General features: G+C 50.0%; 1 protein-coding gene across 2 annotated transcripts; it reads right to left on the bottom strand.

The window, feature by feature from the left end:
• Positions 1 to 1,424: 1,424 nt before the first annotated feature.
• On the bottom strand, positions 1,425 to 11,960 carry Hoxc6 (homeobox C6). Of its 2 annotated transcripts, XM_051190073.1 has the most exons (3): positions 11,944 to 11,960; positions 2,858 to 3,083; positions 1,425 to 2,131 (listed from the first exon to the last, which is right to left on the bottom strand). In XM_051190073.1, the coding sequence occupies exons 2-3, from the start codon at positions 3,009 to 3,011 to the stop codon at positions 1,824 to 1,826; spliced, it is 462 nt and encodes a 153-aa protein (XP_051046030.1). In that variant the 5' UTR covers positions 3,012 to 3,083; positions 11,944 to 11,960; the 3' UTR covers positions 1,425 to 1,823. The 2 variants fall into 2 exon arrangements, with proteins under 2 accessions (XP_051046030.1, XP_051046029.1); XM_051190072.1 differs by lacking the exon at positions 11,944 to 11,960 and having other exon boundaries at positions 2,858 to 3,925.
• Positions 11,961 to 13,801: the final 1,841 nt, after the last annotated feature.

The raw sequence follows: 13,801 nt of genomic DNA, 5'->3' as shown, positions 1-13,801 counted from the left end.
CCCCTGCTTTCTTAGTCCCAAAACCTACTGTTTGCTGTCTGCCTTTCTTTAGGATCTCTCCGCCTCTGCCTCTACCAGAAGTCCCCCTCCCCGCTGGTGGAGGCTCTGGAGGAAGGGGGGCGGCAGTGGCAGGGATCTGGAGAGTCTGGGAAACTCGGGAGGAATTTTTCCCCCTGCGGGAGACCTCCCACCCCACTTCTCCCCTAGGCCCACTCAGGTTTCCCTGGCGAGGCCTGAGGAAAGAAGGCTGGAGCCTAGAAACAGTTAGGGTCCTCCTGCTCCCCTTACACATTTGATTTGAGGAAAATAGATGCAAGAACAAGGCAAGCTAGGACTGTAAGAAAGAAGAATTTTGTCTGGCATGTTAGCAGTCCCAGCGCGGCCCAGAGCTTAGTTTCCAGTCTTTCTCTTAGAGATGTCCTTGGATCGCTCAGTCCTTGCGGACCAACTCAAATCCCGCCGTCCTTGGGTTGCCAGGGCGCTTCAGCCACGTTTCGCAACAGCCAGCCGGCCTGGCGGGCCGGGGGGCTTGCTCTTTCTCCGGACACTGCTGGAAGTGGGCGCACAGTGGTGGGGGAGATGACGCTGGTGCTCGGATCAGGCTTCTTTTCTCTCTTTTTGGGCTCAGAAGCAGAGGATTCCAGGCTTCTACAGGCAGGAAGAAAGGCCCGCGTGGGGCTTGCAGCCCAACCGGGCTCACTCAGGCTTCCCCGCCCCCAGCGAAAGTCCAAGCGGCCCTTTTTCCTCCTTTTCTTTTCCGGGGTGTGTGTTGCTCCGCGTAGGGGAGGTCCCAGAGGTCTCTCAGCACCCCAGCAAGGTCAGGAGAACCCAGAGACCGAGGGTCGGCGCCCGGCTGGGCTGCGGGGCAGGCGAGTGAGGAGGGCTGGGGGGCTTGCAGGCAGCAGGCCGCGCTCTGCTGCAGGCCAGCAGGCGGGGAATGAACAGACAGGCGGATTATAAACTTTTAAAAATAATATCAGTTTTATTAAATATTCGAGAACGGATCCAGAGGTCGGATTTATACAGAAGGATAACACGAGGGGGGGGTATTTTTTTCTTTATTTATTTTCTCCTACTGGCTAAACAACCGTCATTCACTTTTTTTCCTCTTTTTTGTTATTTTTCCCTCTTTTTTTAATTCTTTTTAAAATGAACTCGGAACACTGACGGAGCTAAACATAAATATAAATACAGAAACCACAAATACAGCTAGAAATATTCACACAGAAACGGTCACAGTTCGTAATATGCCATAATGACCCCCAGGAATCTTTAAATACAATTTGCCTGAACTGGGCATTTGCTAGGGCAGAGGGGCCGGGCAGGGACTGGGGAGAAGTCGGGGCGGGGTGGGGGTGTTGTGGGGCCAAGGCGCGCCCTCCTGAGGCCTCCCGCCCTCGGCTGCCAGGCCGGGCCCTGAGGCCCTGAAGTGAAGGCCCCAGGCCCGGTAGCCGGCTCTCTGCGCGGGGGCGGGGGTTAAGGGCGTCTGGGGTGGGGAGGGAGCCTAGTGCTCACTTGGAGGGACAACAGTAGAGTCTGAAGCGAGGTTCAGGGACCTCGACCCGGAAGCTTGGGCGAGGGAAGGGGCCTGCAGACAAGCCGAGAAGGAGCTAGAGGGAACTAGAGGAGGAGGCTGATGAAGAGTTGTGCAGTGGTGATGGGGGGGGGGGGGTATCCAGAGCTGACTTTCAGGTCCAAGTCTGACTCCCTATTTTGTTTTAGGAAGTCACAACACATCAATTGTGCCAGTGATAAATATAGAGTGTGTGACTCGGGGAGCTGGGTGAGCAAGGGAGGAGAGAGGGGTGGAAGGGCAGTCCTGGTCACTCTTTCTGCTTCTCCTCTTCTGTGTCTTCCCGCTTTTCCTCTTTTCCGCCCAGGCTGTCGGCAGCTGCCCCTCCGCCGCCCCCCGAAAGCGTGGACGTGAGATTAGATTCTTTTTTCCACTTCATCCGGCGGTTCTGGAACCAGATTTTGATCTGTCGCTCGGTCAGGCACAGAGCATTAGCGATCTCGATGCGCCGGCGCCGGGTTAGGTAGCGGTTGAAGTGAAATTCCTTCTCCAGTTCCAGGGTCTGGTACCGAGAGTAGATCTGGCGGCCGCGCCTCCGGTCCGCTCCGTAACCGACCCCTAGAGATCCGGGCACAAAACACACTAAAAACAATCAGCAAGACGTCCTCTGAAGACATTTTCACCTAGCCAAGTCCAGACCCTCTCAGCTTGGCCCATAGCTCGAGGCCCCATCGAACTCTAGCCTTCTCGCTTTTGCTCTGCCCCACCCCCACTGGGGGTACAGCCAGGACCCCAATTCCATTCAGTCTTCCCACGAGGTGGGAGATGTGTGTCCCAAAGAAAGCTGGGGGCGGGGCAAAAAATAGAAAGCTGGGCATCTAAAAGCTGATTTAAAAAAAAAAAAATCCCAACTGCTGGGGATAAGGGCCCCATCTCTCAAGGACTGTGTTCCCCCACCTTTCCCAACATCCTAGTTCGCTGCAAAGTTTTCCCCACTCCTCTGACCTCTCCTAACTCCCTCCCTTTTTTCCAGCCTAACTAGACTTTGGGGGGTTCCCCCACCTCCTGTCCCCTCCCCTCATTCCCCTGCCCTGTTCCTGCCCCCTCAGCTCTTCTTGGAGCCCTCCAATCCGTCAGGGACCGAGGGGGCCAGGCCCCAGCGAGCCAGCGCGGGAGGTGAGCAGAGGGGGCTGAAGAGGGGGCCCTGTCTCGGTGTCGGCGAGGAGACGAGCATGATTGTTTTTATGGGGCCATAAAAAACTCTCTCCGCCCGTTCTTCTAGGGAAGCCGGTCATAAAGCCAGTTCAGTTTATTTAATTTATATCTCGGAGCTGTAAAACTCACCACTGTGCGAATTCATTCGCTGCATCCAGGGGTAAATCTGGATACTGGCTTTCTGGTCCTGGGGCGCAGTCCTGCCCTGCTCAGAACTAAAATCCTGAGCGATTGAGGTCTGTGTGTTATGTCCTAAGGTGTTTTGTCTGCAGTTTGAGAGCATGTCTTTCTCCTGGTAAAAGGAATTAGATCCATAGTCATACGGCCCCCGGCTGGAACTGAACACGACATTCTCCTGTGGCGAATAAAAGGGAGTCGAGTAGATCCGGTTCTGAGCTACGGCTGCTCCATAGGTCGAGAAATGCCTCACTGGATCATAGGCGGTGGAATTGAGGGCGACGTTGGGGAGGACGTCCTGGCCCCCGGCGAGGTGGCAGGATAAGGAAGGGTTAGTGAAGTAGGAATTCATCCCTTTGCCTTTACCTGGTCGGGCTATGATTTCTTTAATATTTATTTCTGTCTCCAGTTTGTACTCGGAACTAGATGGTTATAGGGACGGCTCCAATCCAGGACAGACAAAATGACAAAGTCAGCTGACCCCCTTCCAGCCAATCGCAAGCCAGATGTCAAGAAGGGGGAAAAAAATCGTTTCTGCCTCTGTTGATTCCCTAGTTGAGACTAAGTGTGTGCTTTGAAAGTAAGACTTGGTTTCTTTTAAGAATATATATGTAAGGGAACTGGGGGGGGGGGTGCAGGTCCATGGGCAGGGTCTTGTACACCGCGGAAGGAAGGGTCTAGTCCCAGGAAATCTCTCCGCCCCTGCTAACTTTATTGTGCTGTGGCCAAATGCAGGGCGAGTGAAATCCTTGCGTTTTCAGTCGGATTTCATCTTTAGTATTTGCTCCTTTTCTAAAATTACATCCTGATTGCTTCATTTGAGGTAACCCTTCCCAGTGGAAGGAAGTTCCCAGAAATTCTACAAGACATTCTGGCCTGACACCTAATGAAGTGAGTCCCCATCACTAGACAGCATATTTTGCCAATAATTAGAAAAATCAAAAAGAAAGGGAAATTTCCTGAAACATGGTGCACTCGGTGCAGTGTAGCTAAGTGTCTTGGCTTAGAGGATGTGTTGATGTAAAGGGCAACAAGTCCATCTAAAGGGTGAGTATGAGACCATGGGGTACAGTGGAGATCCTAGAGTAAGCATCTGCACTCTTTTGCCTCTTAGCCTACTGCTGTTCCCCAGAACCTCGCTTTGGGGGGAAATTCTTGCAGCATTTTTGCTTTTTAAAAAAAGCATGTGTAATAATACATTAGGGGAGAGAGAGGGGGGAGAGAGAGAGAGAGACTCTGAGATTCTTTCTAAAGACATCAACTCCTGTTTATGTTGGTGAGAACTTATGATTTGGAACCAGCTCAGGCCAGTGGGGTACCACATAGGCTTCAGCCTGAAAGACAAAACTGGTGCTACTCCAATTAACAGTTACCTTCCCACAGGCTCAAGCCTCTGTGCAGGTCAGAGGCTCTGGATTTACTGCCCTGTGGAGAGTGGTGCCCCTGGACCTGAGCTGTAATGCTAGAAGTCCTAGGAAAGGATTCCTAAGGAGTTCTTGGGCTCTCACCCAGACAGTCACCTCTGGATTCTCAGCAGCCCTGACCTCCATTTTCTCCCCCACCTTGAGGCTGAGAAAAGGGAGAAGATTAGAGCGGTTTTGTAGAGGCTTCAGCGAGCTGTACTAGGTGAACCAAAACAGCAGAAGGTGTGCAGTTGGGGTTTCCCTCTGATTAAATCAAACTGAATTTGATATCAACATAGCCTGGAAATATTTGGAGCTGACAAAGAGGATGGAGAGGTACAAGCAGGAAGCAGCTCATATTTTCCCCTCACTAATTTTTTCTTGAGACTGACTATAACAAGAACCCGGATGTCGCCGGGTTTTATGATCTTTTCCTTCTGTGTAACAAAGCGGAGTAATCAATGGGTAGCAATAAAGCCATAAACAGGACTATGCTGGGAAAAAACTCGTTTATTCATCTTTAGCAACGTTAAGGTTTCCCTGGAGTGTCACTAGGGGGTGTGTTGGGGGGGATAAAGTTTAGAACCCAAAAGCAGACAGTGTGTAGGAGCTAGTGCTGACAAAATGTTAGTTAACACATGAACCTCTTTAGGGGATTGAGTCTTCCTGCCAGACAATTTGTGTTGGCTTTTAAAAATCCAGCCCCTGCTTTTGAAAAAGGAGGGAAACTGGCTGGAATTTAGGAGAGTAGAAGAAAGATCCCTGTAATTGTGGAAGTTTCTACCCCTTGGACTATACTATTTTCTTTCCAAGATGAAGGGGGCAGAGGAGGAGGCTTCCAATAAGAGATTTAAAAAAGTTATCTCATCTGGGGGTAACATGGCAGTTACTCCCCCAAACACAGACACCAGTATGTAGAGTTTTGCTTTCCAATCCATCTGTACTTGAATTCATGGCGTGCCTGGGCAGAGGTTCCCAACAGCTGGCTGGGGCTCCAGTCCCCCTGGAGGGCAAAAGGTAGGGGGAGAGCTCACTGAGGGGAGGGTATCCTGTTGGCTGAGCTAGGGAACAAGTCAGTGCACCCCAGGACACCAGTAGCCTCTCTCAAAGTTTCCAGCCTCCTGTCTGCCCTGGGGGTAGCATAGCGGTGGTGTAACAAGTAGAAGCCCAGGCAAGAAAAGAGTAAATCCCCCCCCCCATTTCAGAATGAGATTGCTAGAGGGATAAATCATGTCAGTGGTACTTCCTTCAAGATATTAAATTGTTGCAATGTAAAACAAATTGAATGATGGAAGATAGGATGTCTTAATGAAGTTTGCTTTCCATGAGTGTGGATTTTTGTGTATTTTAAAATCTCTTTTATGAGTGTGTGGGGAAGGGAGGGACCTTAAAAGAAAAAAAAGGGGCTTTTGAGGGAACCATGTGCTACAGCCCCCTAACAAGGATGCCTGAGTTTCCTGGAGCATCTCTCTCAATCATATCCAGAGATAAAAGGGACTCCAAAGTTGGGGAGATTCTCTTTTGGGGCCTAAAGGTGGTAGACTCAGGGGTGGGCGACTTGAGGAACAGAATGTAAGTCTCAGGCCCGGAAAAGTTAAGTGTTTTATTACGTCCCTAAACAGAGGGCAGGGACTGAAAGGTCTCACCGATTTATAATGAACAGAAACCAGCTGCTGGGGTGGGGGCAGAAACGCTGGAAGGGGGAGGCCAGGGGAAGCAGAAACACAAATGTCTTCTCACTACTGCAAGACTTTGGGGGAAATTAACTTCCAGAACACTCTCCTGCATCCCTTTCTACCCCTAAAGGGGGAAGATCTCATTTCTTTTAGTTAGTCCTCTAATTATGCAGCTGAAATTTACTGGGAGGATTCACTCCAAGGGGAGAACAGGTCAGATGAGTTGGATCTTCCCTCCATTGGATAATATTTTTTCCTTTTCCCATCTTGTACTCTTTCCTCCCTTGGCAAAAGACTGGCTGTCTATGGGGGAGGGGCTGGGACTTGAATTTTTCTAAATATATTTATATTTTCCTGTTAAATTTGTCTGAAAACAATTATGGGAGCTCATCAGCAGAAGCAAGAACAGATGTTTTATTAAAACTGCAATGCAGCTCTGTAAATATGCACAAGTCTTGGGAAGGAGGGAGGCTCCGTTCTTTGTTTCCATCAAAACAAGCCTAGAGAAATCAGAGACACCCCCCCCCCCATAATCAGGCGGGCTTGGTCTATGCAGTGCCCTGGGCCTTCGGCCTTCTGAATTAGGCACTGAGAGGAGACTCGGTGTCAAGAGCAGATTTTCGCTTTGGGAGCTATAATTACTGGATTCAAAAACAATCTAAAAATCTGAGAAAAGGAATATAGGGGGAAAGTTGCCACTCGCCTTTCCAGTCACCCCCCCCCCCAAGCATCCAAAACACATGCCTTCCAGGAGCACTAATTATAGGAGAGGAATTTACTGCCTGCTTCTTGGGCCTGAGTGGGTGTAATCACTGGCCTGGAGGCTTAAGGGCTACACTGGAGTTTGGGCATTTAGGGGTTTCCCCGAATTTCAGTCTTGCCGAGTCTAAGCCAGTAGAAGGCTGGAGGCTCCCTATGGCTCTGAACTGGTGGGGGGGGAATGAGGGGAGACTGGACTCCAGCTTCTAGGATGATGTCATGGGCGGGACTCACCTTGCCTGCCTTTGCTTTCTTCTCTGCTCTGGCCAAAAAAAAAAAAAAAAAAAAAAAAAAAAAGGGTAATTTCGTGATTTCGTGTGTATACAGACATTTGAAATGAGCCTGGTGAGATCTGAAATTTTTATTTGGGGATATTCTTCGGGGAATGTCCTCCTTTGTGTTCTGCTGGTCTCCTTTCTCCCTAGATCCCCCCCACCTCTGAGAAGATCTTTGTGACTGACTCCAGCACAGACGCACGTACTCCATTCCTGGCTGCCGAGGCCAACTACAGCTCACTCCAACGCTGGAGCCAGAGCCGCGGAACTCCAAGCTCCCTCGCCTGCCTGGGCTCTTGGCAGCCTAAAAGATACCGCAGCTGCAGGACTCTGCCCCTCCACCACCTCTAGTTCTTGATTTCCAGCGACACAGAACTGTTACCCCTGTTGGCCCCTTTTGTGCCACTGGGCGGGAGCTGAAATCCCTCTTGCCGAGAAAGCTGAGTTCAATAATTGTTCAGCTCACCTCACAATCGCACTGTTTGGTTAAGGCTTTGCTGTTCTAGAGTTCAGCTAGCTCTACCGGCTTATAGCTAAATTAAAAAAAAAAAACTTAAAAAAAATAAGCCTATTCCAAATGTCTGGTGTTTTATGAACAAGCCTCTTTGATCTCCATGGACCTCGGAGATAAAGAATTGCAAAGAGAGCGGTTCAAGCCGCCAAAGAACCTGAACAAGGTCTGGTCTGCTTGGGAATGCCAGAGCACAGCTCACCCAAGGGGCTCCCAGTTTTTGCTAGACATGGTAGGGAAAGATTTCCTAATATATACACCCTCTGTACATACAGTGCATTCCAAAAAAAACGAATGCTCCTTTTAAAAGTCAAGCTTAGACACACTGGAAGAAAAATGAAATTTGACACACCCAACTCGGAAATAGATCCAATTTGTGGGTACTTGATATTTGGTGACAAGGCTCAGGCTGACCAGATGAAGGGAGCTGGGTGGTAAAGAAGGAGAGAAAGAGAAAAGGACCAGAAAGGGGATGTTCAGCTGCTGAGAACTGGCCTAAATAGTTCTCAGGCCTGTGCTGTGATTACTTCTTTTAAGCTAAGAGGTTCAGAGCCTACTGTAGCTGATTGTATCTTTACTGCAATTCAGAACTGGAGAAAGGTACACAGAGCGGCTCTGCTAAATGATGGCATGTTTTCTCTCCTTCCTCTGTTTTTGTGACTCTCTGCCAGACCTTTCCTAACTACCCTTCAGTTACTGCTACTACCATCAGCAGACACAAAAACCCCACTTTTGCATGTCTGGTTTCTCCAACACTGGCTTAAAATTAAAAAATAAAACAGATTCTATCACACTTTGCTCTGAGACCCCTTCAAGCTTCATCCAGAAAAAAATAATTTCTGGCTTTTGGAGGCCAGGCCCTCAAGCCTTCCACCTTGACACCATAGCACCAGAAATAGCAAGCTAGGAGTGGGCTTGTGGAGAGCATCTCATCCCTACTAAGAATGGAGAGTTCAGTTGCCTTGGGACATTTCAGGAGGGCAAAGCAGGTGGCCCTATTTGGACTGGAATTACAAGTCAAGAACTAGAATATTTAGGGTACTCTGCATTGCCCAAATAGAGCCCAGGGAGACTGTCAGGTGAGGAAGGAAGACAACAAGGAGTGAACGTGAACTGTTCAATGTCAGTCCAAAGGAGCCCCCAGCTCTCTGGTTTCTCCTGTGCTTCTCAATGCAGAGCCTTAGTTGGGACCAATTTGGAAGTTAATGAGAATTTAAGATTGGAGAACTTGGTATTTATGATATCACAGTTAGTTGTCATATGGAAATTGTGAAAGTCATAAAAGTATGGCAAGAGTTGTATCTATGAACACCAAGTCTCCTCTCACCCCCTCCCTCTTCTTCTGGTCTAACTCCTCCCATTTGGAAATAAAATATTATTATGTTGTAGAACAATAAGCCAACAATGAAACATCATCATCATTTCTCTATAAATAAGTTTATCCTTTATTGTCAGCAGATCTGAAAGAGCCATTTAATTCATACTGGTGAAAGAGAAGGGGATAGGGAAATTAATTTCAGAAACAAGAATATTACTTACTGTAATGATACTCTTTTAGATTTGATAGCCAGGGGCAAAATTAAAGGCAAACATCAACTTCCCTGATTCTATGCCTTGCAGGATTGGGGATGTATAGGACCCTTACAGAGGGACAATTTCATTTTGTAGGATTTGCCAAAATTCACTAATACTTTGGGGGGGCTGAGAAGAGAAAGGGGGGAAGGTGACATGCTTTATCTAGTTTTATGAATCTACCAACATTACCCTAGCTGAGAACCCAACCATCTATGTCTGGGAGAAGCTCAAGCAGAAAGGAACGGAGGAACTGGGGGGGGGGGGTGTGAGGGGTAGGGGCAGAGGTGCTGAAATGTTCTAATGGTTTGTGGCCACTTTACCTAACCAGTTACCGAGGAGGAGGAAGAAATGATATACGAAAGAGAATGGATGTTTGGAAATCTCTCCAACACCAGGAGGATACCTGGAGGTTTATGGTGTCTCCATAATTCCCTTGTCCCATAAACATCGGCCCTACTTTAGGACAATTTCTGCTTCCTTCCTTTGGAAAGGGAAAATGAGGAACAGCAGAAGGTAGGAGGGAGGGGTTTGAAAGGGGGAGAGAGTTTGAAAGAGCCCTATACTTTGTTCTCCCCAGCGAATTTGCTGGTTTGGCGGGTTTCTGACGCAGGGTGGCAGCAGACAAAACAAGTAAACAACACACAGACACAATAAACAAGGACGTCTGATAGCATCTGCAGAGGCTATGGCCTACTTGAGGGGCATGATTCTGGGGTGGTGTCACCCCAAAGTCGGTGTGGCCAGAGCAGGAAGGCCTGAGGTCACCCTCTGTCACTGAGGTAGAAACAAGGCAGAAAGGCTGTGAACCTTCTGGTACCACAAGTCTGGGCAGGAGATTCTTGGGAGGAACCTGAGTATACTGGGAGTGTCACAAAACCCCAGTCCAGTCCTGCTCCTGTCATCACTTTCCACTGACATTTAGATTTCCTCTCAGCTCTTCCCCCCCCCCAGAAAAGCTGCAAAAGGAGGCCAATTAATTGCCAACAGTGGTTCATACTCAGGGCTGGAGGCCCACAGGCCAGATAGCCTCACTTGCATTCTAGAGGGAACTCCACCAGCCTTCTCTCCTAGTGGGCCTCACTCTGGTTCAAGTCACTGACAAGATTAAAATGCATCCCCATCAGTCTCCAGATCTGGGACCTTTCAGAACAAATAAGCCCATCAGATAGTCAAATCTGAAGCCAGGGAGAGCTATTCACAAATACCCTTGCCCCTTTAGGTTTGCCTTCTCCACAACCCCTTCAAATACTTTACACTACAGCCACCCAGACCCCTGCCCAGAAATCAGCTTAGCCACTACAATCCCTTTGCCACCACCCTGGAGGCTTCCAGTCTCCAGGGTCCAGTCCTGATGGCTCACAGTCTCACAACAACTATGAAAGAGCCCAAAGACTTCAGTTTCAAGATGACTGGGTTTTCTCCTTGGAAGATAGCCGGTGAGTTGGCACATATCTGAGGGAGATGAAGAGAGACAGCAGAAGGGTGTACTATTTCTCAGGCCAGAGGCTTGGTTAGCAAAAGCAATAAACCAGAGCCCTGTGGCTGCTTTGGATTTTTGAAAGCCACATATTCCGATTCCAGAATACCCTTTTCCAGCAGAGATGCACAGAGGGCCTCCTCCTTGTGTCCATATCTCCCCTAGCCCACTCTTATCCAGTGAAGGCAAACAAAATTTTGCATGCACATAAAACGCTGTTGATCAAATATAGTCGTAATATACAATTAACCATGAGGAAATATGAGTCTATATATTTTTCCCTGAGTCTGAATCTGTGTATTTGAGACTGTATAATAAATATATAATGCCAACAAGCCTGGTTTCAGAATATAACAGCCAGCTCAACAAGGTTGCCTTCTCTAACCAACGTAGAATTCTGTAGGGATCACAACTGTCAGAGACAACCATCGAGAGAGAGGGTTTGTTCTGCCCATTTCTGCTAGGAACCTGGTGTGAAATACAACACAAAGGATGGCAGGGTTTACAAAGCCTCTTAGGGGTATACTTGAGGGGTCCCAAAAAGTGAGCTCAGAGGGAATGCTACTAGGTTCTAGGCTCTGGGGAGGTTGCCAAGCCTCGATCCACTGAATCCAGTGACTGCCTAGCCTCAGCATTGAGTGGGCAGAGTCCTTGAGCAAAATTCTATTCTTGGTCCCCCTGGCTATTATTAGATGATCAAAAGAGCTCTCCTAAAGTGAGGACCCACATGCACACAGAATTTGGCCTGCAAGGAGATTAAGGATTGCCACTGGTGGCCCATCTTGGGCTTCTGTTGGAGAGCCAGAAAGAGAAAGAACCAAGGGACAGAAAAGCGAAAGTAACTGGCGAGCAGAGTGCTGTGTTGAGGTCTGATTTATTCCCTGGCCAGGTCCGGGGAAAGTGGAAAACCAGGGCCTGTCACTGGCGATCTGCTTCTCAGCTTACCAAGGAAGGGTTTAGGGGTGAAGGGTATAAGATAAGGGGGGAGGCTGCAGGGCTATAGCCAAGAAGGAACATGAAATCAATAAAATTACAAAGACATGTCAAGCTAGTGTTTTTTGACAGGAGCTCTCGCACCCAAACACCTTAATATGGCTATTAGCACATTCAGTAGATCCCCTGTAGGCCCAGAGAAATATCCCAGCCTAGACCAGGCCCGCCCCTCGGATGGGAGGGGGCCTCTAACATCCCAGGTGAATGAATTCATACTGGTCTGAACAGCCTTCTCCCAAAACGGTTTTCTTTTGGGGTGGAACAAAGGAGATTTGTGTCCCCTGAACATCCCCTCCCACGTCATTGCGGTCATTCGCAGGGACAGGGTCCGACAAAAATACAGGCAGAAGAGAGAAATAGCGGCCTCACCGATCGCGGTTCCCACTGTACGCCAGGAGAAAGGCTCACGTTCTGGCCTCCAGGACCCCTCCACTGTCTCAACGCACTCCCTTGGCCCTTTTCAGGTCCCACAGACTCCGGTCCTGTTCAGCCCTAGCCTGGTTTCCCCCGGCGTCCGCCTCGGGGCCAGGCTCGGGCGGCAGGAGAGTGCGCAGCAGCCGGAGCAGGCAGCAGGCTGGGCCCATTTGGGGAGAGCCAAGCGCTTTTCTTGGTCGTAAACAAGGAACGCGAAATTAGCCCCTCGGCAGACGCCTCTGCCGACACATCAGTTCTATTGGGGGGTGGGGTGGGAAAGGGGAGAGAAAATGCCATTTCTTCCCCCGGGAGAATACCTCAGAGGCCTTTATGTCGACTGTAAAAGGGAAATTTTGGGGGGGCTGGGGAAAGGAAGGTGGTTGTGGGGGGAGGGGAGAGAGGATTCACCATCGGCTGTGGCCCAAGGGATTTGATTTGAATGAAGTCGAATTGTACTTTTAACAATTTGATAAAAAAAAAAAAAAAAAAAAGGGTTCTCTACCCACTGTTCCCCACCCCACCCCCGCGCGCAGGCGATGGGTCTGGGTTTAAACAGGAAATCGAGCTATCCCCTCCCCCACACAGCTAGGCGAAGACTCTCAGTCGAGCTTCTGGGAGATGAGGGGGGATTGACGCAGGCTGAAGGTGAGTCTGGCTCCCAGTGCCTGGGCCCTCGCCAGGAAAACGCCGCTTTTCCAGCTCTAAGGTGTGTCTGTTTGGGTATGTAAGCATTTTGTGTGCACGCCGCTCTTTATAAACACAGTCTCACACTTTACGGGGTCGCCTCGGACCCCGGCCTGGGAGCAGGGCGGGGTCATATATCAAATTGCAACACAGTCGGGGCCACGTACATTTGGAAGAAATTAAGCCACTGTGTTATGAAACCATATGTGTCAAGTTAAGACTATACAACACACCATTAGCACCAATTATTAGGAAGATCCAGCATTCTTCGGGCCACCTTAGTCTGACGCCCTTACCATGGAAACCCCACCCACCCCACCCATAAAAACGCTCTCGGCTTTGCAGCACCCTCGAGGCCCTGTGGGCAAGGCCTGGTCTATCCCCGCCCAACTTGAGGCCTCTCTCATTCCCACCGCCACCAGGACAAGGCAGGTCCTAATCTAGAGCAGGTCTGCCAGGCGCACGAGAAAGTTAGTGTGGCATCCTGGGTGGAGTGGCCGCAAGTGGGGGTTGGGGGTCCGGGCTTGTGAGGGGGGGCGGATAGGCCGCTTTTCTCCGAGCACAAGATGGCTTTTGAGCGCTGCATCCCCACCCCCACCCCTTCCACCCACAGCGCAAGGCGCCTCCTACCCTTCTACGAGCCAGGGTAGGGGCGGGAGCAGGGGTGGGCAGACTCTCTCCCCTTGGCTGACGCGCACCAGCCACCAGCCTCCCCCCTAATTGCCAATTAACAGGCTCTGCCGCCCGCCTAGCTGCGCCGGCTTCCTGCTCAGCGGCCAGCCCTGGGCTCACACTGCGCATGTGTGAGGTCTGGCTTCTAGCTCTCCGGGAAGGAGGGGGCTGCCGGGCAGGGAGGGGGCGCTGGAAAGTTTGTTTGGGGGTTGAGGGGCTGGCGTTGCTTAGGGAGCAATGGGCCCAGGCTGCAAATTCTTTCTACTGCCTTGAAGTTTGAGTTTCCAGGCCACCACATCCCAGGTCCATCAGCCAAGCTCTCTAACGAGCAGGTACAGACACTGTGGGATCAGGCAGAGGGCCCCGCGCCCCAGACTAGAACTTGAGCCCCGCTGGTCGAGATTCTTTGGCCCTGGACCCCCAACTTCGGCGCACAGCGATATCAGGACAACATATT

Source organism: Phodopus roborovskii, unplaced genomic scaffold (assembly GCF_943737965.1).
Source record: "Phodopus roborovskii unplaced genomic scaffold, PHOROB, whole genome shotgun sequence".
In the NCBI taxonomy this organism is placed as follows: Eukaryota; Metazoa; Chordata; class Mammalia; order Rodentia; family Cricetidae; genus Phodopus; species Phodopus roborovskii.
The sequence above is the reverse complement of the archived record's forward strand: the minus strand, read 5'-3'. Positions and strand labels throughout refer to the sequence as shown.

Excerpts from the sequence above, each read along its gene's own strand:
- Hoxc6 (XM_051190072.1), bottom strand. The coding sequence starts at position 3,257 with ATGAATTCCTACTTCACTAACCCTTCCTTATCCTGCCACCTCGCCGGG. Across the intron at positions 2,132-2,857 it reads GCGAATGAATTCGCACAGTG|GGGTCGGTTACGGAGCGGAC; the intron begins GTGAGTTTTACA and ends CCGGATCTCTAG.